This window comes from Alnus glutinosa, chromosome 2, assembly GCF_958979055.1.
Source record: "Alnus glutinosa chromosome 2, dhAlnGlut1.1, whole genome shotgun sequence".
NCBI classification, from domain to species: domain Eukaryota; kingdom Viridiplantae; phylum Streptophyta; class Magnoliopsida; order Fagales; family Betulaceae; genus Alnus; species Alnus glutinosa.
The window spans coordinates 34,634,972-34,656,152 of NC_084887.1; the positions used below are offsets into that span (position 1 = coordinate 34,634,972).

The 21,181-nt window shown below is 38.0% G+C and overlaps 2 protein-coding genes across 2 annotated transcripts; one reads left to right on the forward strand and one right to left on the reverse strand.

Annotated features, from left to right (window-relative positions):
- Positions 1-924: 924 nt before the first annotated feature.
- Positions 925-6,563, forward strand: LOC133859708 (NAP1-related protein 2-like). The gene is made up of 10 exons (XM_062295221.1): positions 925-1,202; positions 2,162-2,284; positions 2,416-2,466; positions 2,703-2,774; positions 2,968-3,081; positions 3,170-3,231; positions 4,023-4,080; positions 4,241-4,297; positions 4,454-4,498; positions 6,310-6,563. Exons 1-10 carry the CDS (start codon positions 1,089-1,091, stop codon positions 6,385-6,387), a joined length of 774 nt encoding a protein of 257 aa, XP_062151205.1. The 5' UTR covers positions 925-1,088; the 3' UTR covers positions 6,388-6,563.
- A 1,218-nt stretch (positions 6,564-7,781) lies between these two features.
- LOC133859709 (uncharacterized) lies at positions 7,782-20,695 on the reverse strand. The gene is made up of 4 exons (XM_062295222.1): positions 17,210-20,695; positions 16,715-16,986; positions 15,076-15,672; positions 7,782-10,375 (listed from the first exon to the last, which is right to left on the reverse strand). Exons 1-4 carry the CDS (start codon positions 20,543-20,545, stop codon positions 7,942-7,944), a joined length of 6,639 nt encoding a protein of 2,212 aa, XP_062151206.1. The 5' UTR covers positions 20,546-20,695; the 3' UTR covers positions 7,782-7,941.
- Between the last annotated feature and the right edge of the window lie 486 nt (positions 20,696-21,181).

The window sequence follows — 21,181 nt, forward strand, 5'->3', positions numbered from 1 at the left end:
TAATATTTGTTGGGCAAGCGGACCCGATACCCGGTTCATCAATCAACCGACTCAAGAATAACTGCATGGTACCATATTGGATTCCTTCATTTGACACGTCAATGACTGTCCCCATAATTCTTGACATGAGGCAATCGCTTGATAGGAGCCGTGGATGTAAATGAATATTTGCAACAAGAAAGTCTCCAATGAAAGCATAACACGTGGCAAATGATTACAGTAAAATCTGCTATATATAAAGAGCGACATACATAAAGTAAAAAAATGCTTTTATCTTTTTTCTTTATATACTACCTTTACTTTTCCTAAAATTAGTCTATTTAAATTATTTTAACTGAAGTATCGGAGTTATATCCCTGACTCATTCTAATAAGCTTTTTAGCTAATTAAGTTTTTCAACTTCTTCTCACTTTACTAATATTTCTGATCTACCTCGACACATGATAAGTATTATAACAATATTGATCGATGTGTTTTTATCATACCACATCCTAAAAAGAAATAGCCCCAAAAGAATTTTTACATACCTAAAGTTTGTTAATTTTTTTTTTAAAAAAAAAACAAAAATATTAATAAACAATTTAAAATATATCATATTTTTTAAAATACAAAAATAATTTTCACTTTCGCGTCACATTAAAATAGATTTTCAAATAAAAAAAATACCCTTTAAAATTGATTAACAAACGTACCAAAAAATTTATACAATAAAAAATTTCTCTAGATTTTTTTTTTTTTTTTGGGGGGGATTTTTTTTACTTTGTATTCTTAGTAAATAATTATGAGAGTGCCCAGATGAGTGAACCTTTCTGTGTCCCCTAAAATATCTTTCTTTTCCTAAACCCTAAGAAGTGGGGGTCCCACACTCCCACCCACGGGCCACGACCGAGAGATACAGAGAGACAATGCAAAGAGACTTGGGGAAATTCCTTTTAACTTCCCTTCGTATAAAATATAAATAACCACCAAAGCAACCTTGTATTCTCTTTGAAAACCCTTTAGCCGATCTCTGTCTCTGGTGCCTATAAAGCGCCTCATCGCTGAGCTTGCCGTTTCCCTCACTTTCCCGAGAAAGTTTAGGGTCAGAAATGTTGGCTGACAAGGGAAAAAAATCGAAGGTCGTGGAGGATTCCGATCACATTGACAGTGAGCTCGTTCTCTCTATCGAGAACTTGCAGGAGGTTCAAGATGAACTCGAGAAGGTTATATTTTCAACCCCCTTTTTCTATTCTCGTTCGTGTGTGTTTGTGTAGCTGCATCATGCATGTGTGTGTGTGTTTATGTCATTATGATTGTTATGATGACCATCATTGTCGATTTTGATTATGCTGATACGGTTTTTTTGTATGTTGGGTTTGTTTGGTTGAGTTTAAATTGGGATATGGAGAGTGGATTTGCTTTTGTTGATTGCAATGAGTATCACCGAGTAGTGTACTTTAGCTTGTTTGTTGGAAACACTATTTTGTGATAACTTGTGCAATGGTATTGTAAATAATGATCCGTTAGTCATTTTCTGAAGAAAAATGAGCATTTAGCTGGAATAAATAAAAAAATTTGAATCTTGGACTGTTCAGGTTTGGGACCTAAAGGAACCCTTCACTCAATTCTGAAACATAAGGCCAGGGTGGCAGGGTGTGTTAAATTCTGTAGAAAATGAGTTGTTTGTAAATGCTGCACCTGCAATCTTATAATCTTGAGGTGTCTGTTCATTCTCATGGAATTGCATTACTCTATTTCCTTGACATAGTGCTGGTACTGAGGCTACAAACCCATATTCATGGATGGAGGAAAAGTGTGTCGTTGCCATGGTCGGTTTTGCAATGTTCTCTTTCAGATCGTTACTGCTATTGTTGCTAGTGACTGAAATTTCGTGCAATGTGCTTTTTCAAATCAGTAAATTCACATAACAAAAATAAAAGGGTATGGTTGAAACAGTAATGGGGCGATACAGTTATCGGGGATTTGCATTGCTCCCCTATACATTGATTTGATATTCCTTTTACTGTTTTCTTTATTGAATTAGATAATCTTATTTCTGATACAATTCTTTTTTTTTTATAAGTAAATCTAGTTTGAAACTGGGGTAGTTGATTATTGTTGAGAGATTTTTAAATGGATTATCATTTTGATGAAGTTCAGTAATTGCATTGGCACCTGACAGGTTAATGAAGAGGCCAGTGAGAAGGTGTTGGAAGTTGAGCAGAAGTATAATGAGATACGCAGACCTGTCTATGTCAAACGGAATGAGATCATCAAAGCTATTCCTGACTTCTGGTTAACTGCTGTTAGTGATTTATCCATCCTCAAAGCCTTTTATTTCTAATTAACTTGATAAAGTTTCAGATGTGTAACATGCATGTCTATCCTTACTATATTTACAGCTGTATGACATGCATTTTTTTTTTCTCTATGCAGTTTCTTAGCCACCCTGCACTTTGTGATCTTTTGAGTGTGGAAGACCAGACGGTATGGTTCATGAACTGAAAATTAGTTAATCAGAATGTTTCTTCTGACATCAACCAAGTCTTTATATGTACACATATTTTTTTTTAACTTTTATTTTTCTACAATTTACTGGATTCAGACTTTTGTTTGTGTAAATTGCTGAAGACCAATATTGTATTGTAATTGTGAAGTTCAGTAGACTTGGAATAAATGCTCCTGCAATTTAACAGATTTCCTTTCTTTTACTCTTGACATAGATCTTCAATTACTTAGACTCTCTAGATGTGGAGGATTTTAAAGATCTGAAGTCGGGGTACTCCATTACATTTGTAAGCTTCTTCATCCATGCTTGCTTAGTTGACCTCTCCATTCTATTGAGCTGCTAGTTTGTTGCCTCTGTTATTTATTCTTATGCTGATTTTTTGTTTATTATATAATCTGCTTATGCAGTCTAATAGTGTCTTAATGAGAATTGCTAATATGTCTCTTTGTGTGTCTGTGTAATCAACTCCTAATTTTCAGAACATGAACGAGAATCCTTATTTTGAAGACACAAAGCTGACGAAAACCTTCACATTCTATGATGAGGGAACGACCAAGATAACTGGTACAAACATCAAGTGGAAGGAGGGAATGGTAATGGTTACAGCTTTGGCATTTTTTACTTTATTTAATTGCAATCACCCCTTCCCTTTTTACTTAATATTTGGTAATGATTGTGAAGGGTGCTTCTAATGGAGTTAATCACGAGAAAAAAGGAAACAAGCGACCGCATGCTGATGAGAGGTGGTTTATCTAGCAACTCTTTGCATTCTTAAATGCAGCAAATTTTAAATCTGTGGGCACTGAGTAGAACTATACCTAAGATTGAGAAGTCATGGAACGGGTTAAATAATTATTGATAACGTACGCATACAGTATGAATTCATATGAAGTTTCTTTGGGCAAATACATGTTGGAAAAAATTTGACTGTTTTACTCCTATATTTACCATATACTTCTTATCTTAAATTATAACATTGTAAATTAGTTTCCGAAGAATCTCAAATGAGCAATACTGTCATCTTAGAAAGGGACGGTGGACCTATTTTAGGAAGGGGGTTGAATTAGGCTCAAGCCTGTTGGGGTTGGGTTCATGAGGGGCGTTAAATTACTTCATGCTCATGCTAATAGTGCACCCTTTTCACAAATTAGATCATTATATACCCTTAGACTTTGCTTGATCTCACTTTCTATATGGTTTTTATGCATGACAATATTTAATTTCTTTCATTTTAGTTTACAATAAATAAATTACTTAACAACGAGAAAGGTAGGTTTAGATTAGCATTACTTAACCAATAGATAGACATATAAGGTAATTTTCTGGAATTCTTCCTCTAATAACCTTTGGCATTGTTGCTTTTTTGTGACAACATTTTTATATTGCTTCATAGTTCATGTTAAATATCAAGAAAAATTGATTTCTGAGCCACCTCCATAGAGAGAAATTTTTTTTCCCTGTTTTGTTCTTGTTTTACTTTTCATCTTCATAGGCATGTTCCCTGACCTACTCATTGATATTATTAAGAATGCAGCTTCTTTAGTTGGTTTGGTGAAACTCAACAGAAAGATATTGCAGAGCTCCATGATGAGGTAAGTTCTGTTCTGCTATTTTAATTTTTGGGTTATTGTGGGGTTTATTCTTAAGTTTAAATTTTTAGTTCCTTATGTGGAAGTGGTTAATGATGGCCTTTTGATGTGTTATTCCATGTTTCACTTACTAAATCACTTAGTTTTCCCCATGAATTTGCAGATTGCAGAGATAATAAAGGAGGACTTGTGGCCCAATCCTTTAAAGTATTTTAACAATGTAATTTTATTCATCATTATCTGTTCCTTTTTATTTTCTGTGGAATTTTTTTTTGTTTTATCTGCATAGTAACCCAATAAAAATTTCTTTAATTATTGTTTTCTCTTTTCTCTTAACTTTGTTTAAAGAGTAAATCTTGATTTCACTGTATATCAGGAGGCTGATGAGGAGGATTCTAATAGTGATGCAGATGATGAAGAGGTATTTACACAGTATTATTTATTTGAATAACTACACAACCAAACCGATGTTTGTTGTGTGGTTAGCATGACATGTTATCGTTGGGAATTTTGTGCTTTTCACTTGCACTTCTCAATGTCTCTCATGTGCCACATAACCTCATGATTACATATATTTTGCAGTTATTTTCTCGCTCCCATGATAGATGATATAATTCTCTGTTTGGGCTATCCTAAAATAGATGAAAAAACTCCAAGGAGTTGGCTCAAGTGGGTGAGGATCTTGGACTTGATGGCATCCCCATCAGGTCTAAGGTTCGAATCCCCTTGGGTGCAAATAATTTTTTAGGGCTACGCCCGCGGCAAAGCCAAGTCTTACCCAATTCGTGTGGGGGAGGGGGCGTCTTGCATGGGTCTGAGGTGGGTACACAAAGTAACCCTGCTTTGGGGGGTTCCCCCTCATAAAAAAAAAAAATAAATAAATAAAATATTACCTTAAATTTGAAGCCATATTTTCTTTAGTTTCATACCTTTCTTGGCTGATCCAATGCATTTTATGAAAAGTATTTGTTTTCAATGTCATTGTTTCTCGTTCTTCACATATTCTCATGACTATATACATTTTGTAGTAATTCTGTCCCTCCTATAATAGATGTAATTTCCTTTCTGGACTATCCTAAATAGATGAGAGTTAGAAAAATAAAGTACTTGTTCAATTAACTTCACATGTTACTTTTTAAATTTGAAACCACCTTTTCTTAAGGTTGAAACCTTTTCTTGGCTCATTTAGAGCATTTTAGGAAGTTTTTGTTTCATTAAGATCTGTGTCATTTATAAACTTTCATATATTGTTGGAGTGATCTTTCAGGTCCCTCTTATAAATGCTCCCCACTCCCTCTCCCAAGAAAAGATCTTCTCATGAAGAAGTATCATTAGAATCGTTCACAGATCATTTTCTTTAAATAAGATGAATCTTATTTAGAAAGACGGGGGTGCCCCAGCACACAGGGAAATAACCTCCCAAAAGAAATCTGCTTCAGAAGTACAATCAATCCAAGAAATTAAAATTTGGAAACATGCAAATATTAGATGAAACAGACATCTAACTATGCAACAGTAGCTTAGCCACATCGGAGGTTCAGCTTTTCCTATCACACAAATAGCATCCATAAGACATAGCAGGGCTCATTTGCAGTCCCTACCACACTTACAACTCCCAAGTCTCCTATTCTAATTAACAGGCAATTTCGATTCTAGGCATTACCTAAGAAATTCCAAACAAAGGAAAAAAACTAAAGACCACAAATCTCGGACAACAGAGAGGTGAAGAAAAAGGTGATCCACTATCTTACTGCTGCTCTTTCCATATGGAAGAGTTCTTTCTTCCTGGATTAGTTTGATAGAATATTATGAATCAGGGTCCACCACTTAGCTGGTGCAGCAATATACATGTCTATTTCCCATAACTTAGTTTGTTGGCCTTTCAAAATTTGTGACTAGCTTTAGCATTATAACCAACTTAATGGACTGGTTAGCATTCTTTTCTCCCACCTAATCTTTTGGGGCTTTTCTGTTATTCAAGTGGTAAATTATCCTAATTCCTTGTAATATCTGGATTTGAAAAGCCTAGATTTATATATTTTTTTTAAACAGAAACGGCATTGCAATATGTTGTAGAGTATTACTAATCATATTTAATTGTTGTTCATGTGCTGTCTGTCAAATGCTGTCAACTACTTGAACCTTTTTAGATGATACCCTTCATATTCGTTAGTGCCTTGCATGTAACTATTATTATTCACATGTCCTGACCACTGAACAATGCCTGTGCAGGAAAATGTTGATGATGATGATGAAGAAGAACAAGACGATAACGAAGATGACGTAGGCGAAAACAAGGGAGTCAGCTAAGCTCTTTCTGGCATACTTTCCAGTATATTTTTCTTTTTCTCTTATGGTTAGTGGCGACGTGAAGTGCAATCTCTAGTTAGTACAAACCTTTCTGGTTACACAGGATTTACTGTGCTGTTCACACTTGCGTAACAGATTATCATGTTATTTACTAGTCTGTTCTGTTCTGCTTTTTATCCCCTAGATCTTTTTGCTTCGCTGCACTCTAGCAGATTTTTCTTTTCACCGGTTGAGAGGCATTTTAATGGCTCGCAAATATAGCCATTACATTGGATTACAGAAGTCCAATATAGCAGCAGGGCACGCCTCCATACTTAAAGGTGGGGCAGGTGATCGATTGCTTGGCATTTGGGGCAGAATGAACTATTTGGCCAAGTTGGTTTTTCAAGTATTATAAAGTTCGTTTCATCGTTAGGCTCATCTGACACGATCAACCCGGACTGCAGTGGATCATGAATTCTAATGTTTATCAGAAGATCATTGTTTTAAATCATTCATAACATCTGTCGAGTTTGTTTAAATTACACGTTTTGAGTTGTCATTTCTAAATGAATTTTCATATATTTTATCTCCTCAACCACATCCATTAAATATTTGAAGATTTGCTCAAACCAAGCTTTTGCAACCATCTCTAGTTTGTATTGCCATTAGTGGGCGAGAAACGAGAATTCGTTGATATCCCCTGGCTCACAAATCAAAAAAATTCCCCACAGTGCTTATCTTTGTCTGTTGTGGCACATAGGGTAATTTGTACTCCTGTACATCAAATTTTTTCAAGATCAATTCCGCCAAAGGCCATTTTGTTAGTATTTAAATATGACTAAACTAAATAAATAAGAACAAGAAAAAACAAAGCCAAACCTTAGGCTGTTTTAATGAATGCTACGGTAACTCCTGTCGTTTTGAAGCTGTCCAATTGACAACAGCCGGACTCTGACTGAACAGCTCATAAGGGCATTTCACCTTTTCTAAGGAAATTACTGGTCCATGTCTGCTAACGTGTTTCTAGTTGGAATGACATATGAGCCGACTCTGCAATTCCCAATATCTGTGGAACAGCTTAGATAAACTTCTATTGTTTCCTCTAGCTACACACAGGTTTCTGTTCAATTAATCAACAATATTACACTGTACTCTCTATCATCTCAAGTGGTGAAGATAATCCAGTGTCATTTTCAATCGTGACCATATTGTAGAGGATTTACGTGCTTGCAAACTGGGGAACAAAATAAACTGATTTAACCTCCTTAGGTTATGCAGAAGCCAAGCAGACATCATCAGAATCCAAAGACTCAGATTTATGCCATACTGTATATCAAACCACTTTGAGAGAAAGACGGGCTACTTGATAGTTTGGTATCCTGACAAGCAACAACCAGGGAGAACAAAAATGATAAAACATAATCTCATACAGTATTCATATAACTTCAGCTTTTAAAAACAAGCAAGTTGAAGACTCTGGTACAGAAATTGTACATTTCTCAAAAATTCCCAGGGCCCATCCCCCTTTAAGGACTCGAATATGACACTCGCATCTATTGTACATACTCGATCTTACCTAATAAGAAAATAAGGCTCAAAACCATCCCAGATACAGCCATCTCTAAACTCAGGGATCAGGTGGTCAGCAGTAGTACCAACATTTTTCTGATGTAATTTAACAACTAACAAATACAGGTTAAGAATCAAAGGGTTCATAAGAAATGGATTAATAGTTCTACCAAGTTCAACAACATCAGATAGCAGAGGGATGGCATCCTGTGTGTTTCCATTGAAAATGCACTTCGAGAGGGTATAAAAAGCAAGCAAATTTGCATACAGCGGCAAGAAAGCATCCTTGTGGTTGCCCACACCACCGATCCAATCAACTCCTCCCTGTTTCTCAACATATTCCTTAGCAAACAACAGCAACTGATGGCAAAATCTGTGCCTCCAGTCGTGCAAACACTTTCTGAACCTCTCTTTGTCTGATACATTAACTGCACAGGATTTTGAAACTGGCAGCTTCTCTAAATGAAAACAGCAAATTTGACTGATCAAAAGCTTATCTTCGTGATGATTATCAATTTCCTTGTCAAAGACCCGTCTCACAAGATCTCCTTTAGATACTGCATAACTAGTTGCATTCAGTACCCACTGCAAAAGGTAATCAAAGTACTCAATCCAGTGACCAAAGACAGAAGACAGATGGTCAAAACACAACCCTATTACTTTCTCCACTTGGGTTGGAACCTTTCCAGCATCAGAGCATCTTCCACATCTTTCCAATAAAAAACACTTCTGAACATCCAAAACAAGCGTCTGCCTGATCCCGTCATCCTCATCCTCCAGCAGCTGGATACAAGTGAACCATATATCCAGTATTTGAAGAGCGTACTCATTGAGAGCTTCATTTGGTTCAAAATGAGAGCGTAAATCCTTATCTGGGATTTGGTGATTGAGCACAGAAGAACCAATAAGCACAGCTTGTTCCAATAATCCAGATGCTATAATAGATTCTGCTGCAGCCTTGCGCATGTTTACTGGCTCAGAAGAGGCACTATGTTGCTTAATTAGGCTAGTGAAAAAGATGATGCAATCATACAAGCAGGCTGATCTTTCCAATTGATCGGATTTGCAATGGTCAGTGGATTTCCTCAACTCTAGAATGCTTAGAAATAAACTGGCAAACCGCTTTACACATAGTCCCATGCAGCAGATAAGTGTTTCTCGAGTCTTTGACTGTCTTGTTAGTTTGTACAAGGAAATTAGCTTATCCCAAAACTGAAACAAAGAATCACATTCCATCCCACCAATGTAAAATGTTTGAGTGCATTTTTCATCACTAAGTTTCTGAAACTGAAGCAAGTTCCAAGCAAAAAGAATCCTGAGAATGTAATATGTGCATCTATTATTCTTTTCCAAATCTAAGAGCTTCATCATTGTTGCCTGGAGGTTGGTTTTGGCCCAGTTCTGAATTAGCCTAATCTCACTGCTAGACAGATCATGGACCTCACAACCTGATTTTGTTGCTTTCAGGAACTTAAGCAGCCACTTCAATGTTGCAAGTCGAACTTCATATGATGTATCTGACAAGGAGCATATCAGCCGTTCCTCGAGTCCAGCAAAAGCATTCTCTACTTCAGGTAACTTCAACAATTTTGAATCAAGTGGAGGACATCTTTGCGGTATCTGAAGAAACTCTTCAGACACTTCCTTAGATGCTTTAAAAACACAACTAAAATATGAAAAAGCTGCATGTTCACGAAGCTCCGCTATGGTGGGATCATAATACGACAGCCCATAAGAAGCTTCAACATCCAAGCATTCTCTAGATGACTCTAATAATAGGTTCCTAATGGCATAGAAATTTTTGCTCATACTGCATGTTCGGGCAATACTAAGCATGTGATCCAAAACCCTCAAGAAAGAGGCATTGAGAATGGGGCAAGGGCACATTCTGGGGCTTGCAATCCATGAACGCATCACAAGAACTTGGATCAACTCACCAAGAATCTGATCTTTCTTTGAGAAATCAGCAAGATCTCTACAGTTCATATCTAGAAGAGAACTTAACTGCAATAGTAGTCCATGTGCTGAGTTTAAAGAAAAATGGAGAGAACCTTGGGTCACATGCAATGAAACAGAGGATGCCGTGTGTTGGTTTTCCACACAAGGCAACTCAGAGGCCATATTGAGAAGGACAATTGGCAATTTTTCATTAGATACAAGACCAGTTAAAGCTCTAGATGCAAGAACACGGACTCGTAGATTGCTTTGGGTTGCACACCTCCTGATGAATGGCATGAACATGAAAGGGTCAAGGTCATCTCCAGTTTCGCTTGCAATTGTTGAAGGCTTGAGCCTGGACAAAAATATGAGTAAAGGGCACAAGCTTGGGTGCACAACATTTGCCAGGTCAGATTCTGAATTTCCAGAGGGCATATCACCAAGCAACTCAGTTGCAACTTTTAGTTCATTGAAAACAAATGGATGCAATGAGGGATACCTTCACACAAAAGTAAATCAAATTTATTGTTTAATAAAATATATCTTTTACAAAAACACATTCATTAAGAATTCATGCTAATCAGAAAGTCGAAAATTTAGACCCTCCCAATTAAAACTCAGACTGCTAAAACAAAATATGGAAAAGGAAAAAAATATATATATATATCAAATTTCTTTTGGTCTAAAGACTCGTGTATGTCAGACATGAAACTATAAAAATAAGAACTGACAAGTACATTGTCATCATCAGACAGAGGTTGGAAGCCACAGTAAAAAGGACAAAGGTGTGTCAATATGAATGAATTACAAGGACCAATCAAGAAATATATATATATATATATATATATATATATATATATATATATATATATCTATTGTAATTCCTTAACCTGGCATCTGTGTTTCCTACCCAATCTCTGTAATTTATCAACCAAATTCGAAAAATCCACCCCCACCCCAGAATCTTAAGCTTTTGTCTCAATTTCTCAAATAGAGTACTAAATGGTTTAAAAAATGGACACAGTTAACCAACTAGACATCTTTCTGCAGGGTTAAAGTTCTTGGACAACTTTTCCAAATTACTATGCGAACTGACACAAAAACAGAGACACTATGCCAGGCTAACCGCTTTGAATAAAATTTACAAACTCAGACAAGACAACCATGTCGGTAAGTGAACTTCCCAAGGGAACTGTCCTTCGTATAATCAACAATAATGCAAAGCTGCCCCGAGTCCCCTTCAATTGGTACTCAGTATGTACAAAGAGAGAAAAAAAGAGGAAAGACTGAAGCAGCTCAAAAATGTTCAGTACTTGTAAAATAGATAAATAAACAAATAAAACAACCTATTCGTGTCAACATTTCCGTTTCCCTCATAACCACACAACTAGAGTCCAATAGAACAAAATATTTTGTTGTAATCCAATGTTGTTTCTTTTTTCTTTTATAACTAATGCAAATGCATTGGAATACATTGCACTCGGTAAAGATTAATTTTAAACATTTGTAGTAATCCTAAATTTTCCTTTTTCCCTTTCTTCCAGTTGTCTGACAATAAAACAATTCAGATAACAGCGAATTACATATTAGCCCAAAGCATATCGAGACAATTTGGATTGTCATGCCTAAGGAGCCATGTAAGAAAGAATAAATCAAAGAAAAAATAACAAATCTGAAGGATTTTTTTTCCATCAAGTTCTTTTGATTTCTACCTATTAGGCTTCAATCTTAGGCCTCATAGCTTTGTTTTTAAGCCTTTCTTGGAGGATGAAGAAACACTAATCTGAAAATGCAATCTCAAAGTGCATTTTTTTTTATAAGTAATTCAATGTCATTAAAAACGCAAAAGGGTGCAACCCTAGTACACAGAAAGTATATAAGAGAAACCCCCTAATATGGAGGAAACGAGGAAAAAAAATCCAAAAACTCTATTTCTCAGCTGCTATCCATGTGTAGAGGGATTACAGCAACATATTTCTCAGCTCTAAGACCAAAGTCTCTCGATCTTCAAAGCTCCTTGCATTCCTCTCTCTTCAAATACACCAAATTAAACACAAAGGAGCCAACCTCCAAACTTCCAGAGCATTACGATTTTCCATTTGTCTTCTCCAATTCACTAACATCTCTCTTACCCTTCTAGGCATAACTCAAACAAATGGAAAAGCGAATTCCATAATTCTCGTGCAATTTCACAATGAAGGAGATCAATAGATTCCCCATTTTTCTTCCACATACAGCACCAATCCACCACAAAGACATTCCTCTTCCTCGAGTTATCCAAAGTCAAGATTTTCACTAAAGCTGCCGTCCACAAAAAGAACATCACACTCGAAGGAGCCTTAACTTCCCAAATACTCTTCCAAGGAAAAGGAAACTTGCAGGAATGGATAAAACATGATAGCATTTTCACTTCAAACTTTTTCCTTTTAGAAGGGATCCAACAAATTCTATCCTCACCTCTATGCCTTACTTTGTGAGAATACAACAGCTCAAAGAAAGAAGAGACCACTTCCACTTCCCTAATCATGCACTAGTCTCATAAAGAATAAATTCCAATGAAGATTTTTTCATTTTATAATTGCATATGATCCACCACCCATGCATCCTCACAACATGCAATACTAAATAAGTCCAAATAAGAAATCTTCAAGGGTTGTTCCCCACACCATAAATCATGTCAAAATCTCACCTTAAGTCTATCGCCCACCTCATACCTAACAAATTTAGATAAAACTTACCACCCCCTCCTTATACATTTCCACACTCCCACTCCGAAAGGCCCCGCCACCTTCTTAGAACACAAACCTTCCCTCAAATGACCACCCTTAGTTTCCACTACCAATCTCTACAAAGCCTTTCTCCATAGCATACCACCACAACCACTTTCCCAGAAGAGCTCAGTTAAACTAAATCAGATTTTTTACCCCCAATCCTTCTGATTTTATCGAAGTACAAATTGTTGACTACATCACTAAATGACTTAAACTCATCGCCAAGTCCACACCATAGAAAATCCCTTTTTAAGTTTTTCAAGTCTATATTAGCCATGCCTACCGGAATAGGGAAAAGAGAAATAATGTTGGCATATTAGGAAGAGTACTTTTTATCAAAGTGAACCTACCCCCCTTAGATAGATAGAGCCTTTTCCAGCCCGTCAAACCATGTTCCATTTTCCTAATGATGCTATTTTTTTTTTTATAAGTAATTTCAATTCAATTTATTAAAAGCGCAGAGGAATGCAACTCTAATACACGGGAAGTATACAAGAGTGCCCCTAAAATGATGGAACAGAGAATAAATTTAAAAAGTCTACATAAGTAAAAACATTCAAGCAATGATGGGACACTATCCAAATATATAATGTATTGAGCAAACGCTTCCGTATCACCACCATTGATGTCTCCACATCTTCAAAGAGCCACGCATTCCGCTCCCGCCAAATACACCACATTAAACACAGAGGAACTAACCGCTAAGCTTCTTTAGCAGGACCATACCCAACCGACGCACCCCAACCAGTCAACAACTCCAGCACCGTTCGCGGCATAACCCACTCAACCCCAAATAAAGTAAGAATTTAACTCCAAAGATCACGGCTGACTTCGCAGTAAAGCAACAAATGATCAATAGTCTCCCTACTCTTTTTACACATACAACACCACTCGATCACTACGACATTCCTCTTACACAAATTGTCATGCATCAAAATATAGCACCTAATACTTCACTGGCAAAGAAGCCACTCTACACTCAAGAATACTAGCCAAACCCTCTACATCACCCAAATCGCCTATAGGAACTATCACTGATGTGGATAGATTAATCTTCAGCCCAACACCACCTCAAAACATAAGAAGAGACCGCAGATGATGAAGTTGTTCACAATTAGCCTCACAAAAGATCAAAGTATTATCTGCAAACAATAAATGTGACACTATAAACTCTTCATTATTCCTCGACCCCACCGAAATTCTTAATAAGAGTTCCATGTCCACTGTAACATCCATCATCCTACATAGTGCCTCCGAAACAACCACAAACAATAATGGAGACAACAGATCCCATGTCTTTAATTCACGTGACCTGCTAAAGAAACCAGAAGAACCATTAATGAGAATGAAAAATCGCACCTGTAGATATGCAATGTGCTATCTAGTCTCACCATCTCTCCCCAAAACCACATCTCTACAACAAATATAATAGAAACTCCTAATTAGCATGACCACATGCCCTTTCCAAATCCAATTTACACAACACTCTAGGTTCCTCATATCTAATCCAACTATCCAAACATTCATTAGCCACCAAGATAGAATCCAGAATTTGTCTACCTCTGATAAATGCATTTTGTGAACTTGAAACAATCTTTCTCAATATTGACTTCAACATGTTCTTCAGGACCCTAGAAATAATTTTGTACACACCACCCACTAAACTAATAGGACGGTAATACTTAATCTCCACCGTCCCAACTTTCTCAGGGATGAGGGACACAAAAGTAGCATTAAAGCTCTTCTCAAACTTCCCTTGGCTATGAAACGAGTAATCATAAATGTCATACTCATGTCTCTTTTGTGTCCCTCTAAAAATGATGTGGCTTTTAAAATCATTATGTGATCAAAATTCAATTTTGATCAATCACAAGCCCAACGGTGATTTTAAAAGCCACCTCATTTTTAGAGGGATACAAGAAGGACATGGGTATGACATCTAGCATTACTCCTATGAAACTCCTTAAAAACTTCCATGATGTCCTTTTTAAGTACCTCCCAACACTTCAGAAAAAAAAGCCATAGAAAATTTGTAAGGTCCAGGGGCCCTTCTAACCATTGAATTCTCTTACCACCCCTAACACTTCACTCTCCTCAAAGTCTTTTTCCAACCAAATTCTCTCCTCCACATCAAAGTGCAATTTTTCAGCATTGATTGTAGTATATTTTGGTCCTACACCAATCTACAGTGGCTAAAATCCTACCCAAGTTACATCTAACTCCAACAAGTAGAATATAAGGGTTAGATTGACTAGAACTTGTACTGTACTTACCCCATCATTCCACCACAGGTATATATAGAGTTCTATATTGATGACTTTCAAATAAAAAATTTACAGGCAAATGGAAATTGTATAACCAAGTATGAAATGCACCAAAAGCAAACAAAGAAATACTTAATCAAACTTGATAGTCAAAGAAACCGTACCTATGAAAAAATTCAAGCCCAGTTAATGCACGTCTTGCTGATTCTCGTTTTTGAACATTAAGGAATCCAATCATGCGACGTACCAAAGCAGTGTATGCCAGACAAGCACTGTTTCGTACCTCCCAATATGGCGAAGAGAAAGAACGAATAGAAACAATCAAAGCCTCAGCAGAGAAGCCTGATACATCAGTAGCCAGGTTGGTGTCATTGAAAGCAGCTTTAAGGATATTGAATGAGTGTACTGTAGGAATGACACCCTCATCGCGGATCTTTGAGGTGTTTTCGCTCTCATTTATTTGAGGTTGCAATGTATATTTGGTTTCTTGGTTTGATTTTGTTGACAAAATTTTGCATGAGCCACCTTTTGTGCCACTGGTTTCCATTTGGTTCAGCATAGACCCATTAGCTACATCTATTAGCCACCGTAGTGCCCATGGGAGGAGCTTCTTTGGTGCACCTTCTGGCTCCGAGAGAAACAGAGCTGTAAATGCAGCAGGAATGCCTGCACTTCTCCTTAATAAATCATCCACTATTTGTCCCTTGGCCACAGTTCTTTCCATAAGTTGCTCCATCCAGGATTCTGTCAACTTACAGAGTCTGAGAAGGGACACACACCACTTTAGAAAAGATATTTACAGTGTTTGAATAAAAAGAGAAACCAACAAAATCTATGAACAGATTCAAACCCACTAACATGGAGTCCAAGATTTGACCATGGGATACTTTTTAACTATAAGTTTTAAAAATAACATTGTTTGTAGACTCAAGACTCTTCAACACAGTTCAAAGGCTTGGAAGTAATATGCAGAATAGTTGATTCCTATTTTTTATGATTACAGCTTAGTTGACTTGACTTGAATTTCCTTTTCAACGTCCAGAATCTAAATATATCTCTGAGCTTTCAGAAAGAATTAATATTTGATGTTTTGGTAATCTAGGATTCATTATGACTGAAAATCCAACTAAAATATAATTCACCATGAATTCAGCAATTTATAGTTATGCATTTCCAGTTTCTCTTAAAGCTAATCTAGCTCAGGGTGAATCAATGGGAAGGGAATTAATTCCATTCCATCACTGAATACTGCAATTTGTTTTTCTTCAACATTCTCGTTTATTCCTATAATATATTAGGCCTAAGATCTCATAGAACAACATATATTTCCCAATTCATATTCTCTTTTAAACACTATTCAGTTCTGAGACAAAGCAAATGAGGAAATGCAGATACATCTGCAAGTAAAGTTGCTCAGATTTTGATAAATCATAAATTGAAAATTATGCTATAATAGCCAGCTCAACTTGCCAGTCTGACCATCATTGCTCATAAATGATCCTTTTCATCTCAAAAAAACATGGACTTTATCGCAGGAATTTTGTTGTTTAAAAAAAAAAAAAAAAAGCCAATACCATCTCAGCAAGAATGGAGCAGTTGGTTGGCGATATAATATTTTTTTTCTATTGAAACCTGCATTGCTGCTTCTGCTGTCTTAAAAAGAAATAAGCTTGTTGATGCTGCCAATGACATACAAGAGCTGTAATATATATATTGTGATTCCTCTCCAAACTAGGTCGAAGACATGAAATAAAATAGAAGATCATAATGCAACTACTGTAAAAAGACCAAATGGAAACATACCTCGGATCATTTGAACAAAGTAGACGGTTGCAAAGAGCTGTGAATCCAGCCCTCGTCTTATCAATTGCACCATTATGCTTCATCTTCAGAAGGACTTCTAGGAAGTGGCTCCCAATTGTTTCAAGTTGTTTCACATCAAGCATCGCATCAGATATTGTCATCACCGAAGAATCGGCAGCATCAGAAAAGGCAACCCCAGACACTAATGGATCTAAATTACTGCTACTTGGTAAAGGAATCTTTCTTATGATGGTTCCCAAAAGAAGACTCACCTGACAACAAACATATATTACCATTAACAGTAATTTATATAACTTAAGAAATCTAACAAGACTGAGCACATATATTGAATGCCAAGGCAGTTCTGGGCATATTCTATCGATCGTGATTTAAACACAACTGATTACCACCAGCGAAATGAATCACAACATGCACATAACTAGCTCACATCAATGAACAAACAGAAAAAAGGAACCAGGAAAAAAAATTGAGTACCTCTTTCATAGCGAGCCAGCAACCAACCATAACTATCTGTTCCGGTCTAACATCCTGGATATTTTTTGACTTTGTGTCTTCATGGACTGAAGAATGTGTCAGCACACTCACCTCATCTGAAGCCTCAGACAAGAAATTATCATCGTCAACCATCTCATCCATGTCCTCTGGCAGATACCAAGCATCGGCAGAAACCACACAAAGCGCTAAAGAAGTTATTCGCAAAATGAGCTCCAAGAGCTTCTCTAATAAATGTCTCATCTCTAAGATGCTGGCCAAGACTACATCAGAATTCCAATCCAATTCCTCGAAAGTATACCGTAGAGCAAGTAATACACCATGAACAAAGCTGTTCTTGCATGCTTCAGAAAGATCCCTCTCCCCATCCTCCACAGCAACATTTAACCAATCTACAAGTGATTCCATATATTCTATGACAGGATGCCTGGGTTTACCAGACTGATAATTCCCATTTACTAATCCAGGCAGCGGACGAAAACAGACAATATTAACTGAAGCTTTGACGATCCACCCTAGCTCCAATACATACTTTCTAAATATAAGGCGTAAGGTCAGAGCTCCAGCATCACTTTCTCTCACACGTGGACTGCAAACTAATTTCTTAGCCCAAGCAATTACTTTCTGGACCATGTCTTCACTTGAAATTCCAGGGAGTGGAGTAGGAAAATGTAGCAATATACGAAAAGAACTCTCTCTCAGCCTGTCCCAACTATCTATTATCGACCCGACTAACAACAAAGTTGAATCAGGTAATAGAATTCCTTTATTGTACGGATTAAGACAGCTTTCAGGAGAAAGAGATCTACAGTCTTCCTGGAAAGAAGGCACAATAGACCAAACATTGAGCATTATCAGAATGAGTTCCATGGCCATTATTTTTCTCTTGTACGGAGCAGACGGATAGCATGAGAAAAATACAAAAGAACTAAACCACCTCATAAAATGAAAAAGATCATCTGCTCTGTTAACTACTGTTTCCTTGCTTCCATTGGAAAGATGTGCTTCATTATTATCGCGATACCCAAGTGGTTGCCAGCTCCTCTGCTTGAATTGTCTCTCCAAGGCTGTCCGAACCCGAGAAAAGAACTTTCTGAATAAGCTGGTCCACTTCATCTGAAAAGAAGTCGAGCAACATCTCATGTTTAATGGCACTGCTTCCTTCATCAAAGTGAGCTCTAAATGCGAAGGCAGGCTAGATGTCTTCGGGTTTAAGAAAAGAGTCTCAGCAGCATCTACACGAAGTGACTCATCAACATGGGTCAATGCCAGTACAAGCCACTCAACAGGGACTTCAATCTCCATTCCCTTTATGCAGACAAGAGCGTGATGGGTAAGGCAATCTGTCTCTAGCCCACCCTCTTTCTGGTGAACCACATTGTTTTTGGAATAATCAATGTCCCCGTCAATCAAAGCCAGTAAACGAGATACCTTGAGCAATGACACTAAAATGGCCACTTGCTGTTCAACTTTAAGTTCCATGTTCTCAGGACCAAACTCAGGATATAGCTGTCCATTCTCACGCCCATTTGGTCCAACAGAGATAAAAGCAAGCATAGAAAATATACTATCCACGTCTACTTCAAGAAAGACTGGCAGAGCATAAGTATTCAAATTTGAGCGAAGCTTTGAAACTCCAGAAGCAAGCCCATACATAAAGGGGGGCAAACAATGCCCTCTAAAAGCTGCATACCCATTTTCAATACCCTCACTGCTCCAGCACTCATCACGCAAGTACTCTAGGAAACACTTCAAAAATGACGTGGCAGCGCAGCACACATCATCGTCAATGTACGCCTGTATCGATTCAAACATCAGGTCAGGATTCATATCTAACATAGTCTTTGCCCCCAGCCTCTTGGTCAGCGAAGCTAGAGGAACGTATCTCCCCTTACAACGTGGCCCCATGCGGAGAAGATCCGAAGCAATCTGTCGCAAGAACGACTTCATTCTTTCACTACCCTCCGACCATCGAAGGGAAGATTGAACGTCTAAAAAGAGATCAAAAATGAGATGAACCTGTTTCACCGTTTGACTCAAGGGATCTTCTAAGTTATTCCATATAATTTTCAACACCCGAGCTCCCATTTCCTCCGGAATCAAATCATAACCTCCCGACAGGTTAGTAATATTCGCTAACATCGAGGTTTTTATCTGTTGCAAACAAATCTGCAACACGGTTAACGCATGAAAATTAAAATGGCTATCACTTGGGTTCTCACAATAGTTACAGAGCTCAGGCAAAATCCCATCATACAGTATAGTCTTAACAGAATTACCACCACTCGCACCAGAGTCACCACCCTCATTGCCATTCAAACCATCCCCCAATACATCAAACTGGGTATTAAGCACATTTCGTGAAACCGCAGTAAGAATCCCTCTAATCAAGCAAAGCCTACTCAAAACCGAAAAGTTTCGTACTTCACTATATAAATCTCCCTTGTAAGGAACCTTTGCAATCACATCCCTAAGCTCAATCAAACCACAAGTAGTTTGATAGAATATACCTTCAATGATGAACAAGCCAAGCTCTTGAGCGTTTAAACGCGCTTGCAATGCCGCGCAAAAGCTCACCCCCGCCGCCACCAAACAGTCCCTCGAGAACGCCGTTGAGTTTAGGACGTTCAAAATGACCGTCACGGCGGTTCCCAGAACGTTCACGGCGCTGTGACAGTCCGTAAACTTTGACGGGAACCGTTGGAACAGGTAGTACAAGCACGAGAGAGCCTCCTGGCACTGTTCCATGACGATCGGGGACGGCCGAGCCCAGTCCTCCGTCTCCGAAACGACGCCGTCCAGGCTAGAAACGGCGTCTCGAGCCACCAAAATAGCGCACTCCTCAACGACGCTCGCCAAATACCCCAACTTGGGCATTCCCAGGACGGACAACGCCACCCGCGACGCGCAGAAGCGCGTCCGCTTACCTCCGCCGTACTCGTCGCAGAGCGAGTGGAGGCAGGCGCCAATGAGAGCGTGGTGGTGGCGCGTCTTGGACAAGGCAGAGACTAGGGTTCGGTGCAGTGGCAGAGAGTTCTCGAGGAACAACACCTCCAAGTAGAAGCGCGCGGCCTCGGAGACCGAAGCGTCGTCTTCGGCGTTGGACAATAAGTCGCTGAATGAGGCTGCGACTCTCTTCGCGTGGTTCACTTGGGCGTAAATGGAATTGAGAGAGACTAGTTGTTTCAACTCCTCGTAGAATTTTGAAGAGGTTGATTGGAGTTTGAGGGCTAAGGACTCGGTGTACGAGCTGGGGAAAACGGCGGCGTTGTAAGTGTAGCGGTGGCGGTGCTGTAGAGCACGCCATTTTGCGGACATGCTTTTCAGCGAATTGGAATGAGAATCACGGGGATGAGAATGATATTCCCGAGAGTGCCGGTGGCGGCTTGGTCAGGTGGTGAACGTGGGAACGGTAGGGTGAAGAGAGAACAGAGAACAGAGAGAAAAGCTTGGCTAGGATTTTTATTGGGCTTGATTTGACGGTTTTTCCTTTTTCTGGGTTGAGGCCCATGGATTTGAGGGTTTTCCCTTTTTCCTTTATTTTTGGCTCGCACTCATTTCATACTTGGTGCTGTTGGATGCTTTAAGCCGCTTTTCATATTTATATTATATTATTTAAATATAAAAAAAAAATAAACAAACATATTTTAATTGTTTACCATCTAATTTGACGGTGAAAATTACTATTAAAAGTATACATAGCATGATAATTTTCACTTTTACATCAAATAGTAGGCACTTACAAGTATATCTAGTATTTTTCAAAAAATAAAAACAAAAGTAAAGCAACTTAATATATGATACGTCAATTGATGTAAAATTATTATGATAAATAAATATGAAGAGTAGGGTTGACAATTTTGACACAGCCCAACACGAATACAATACGAAATTAGCAGGTTTGGGTTTACATTAAACATGTTTGTGTCATAAGCGGGTCAACCGTTTAGTTCG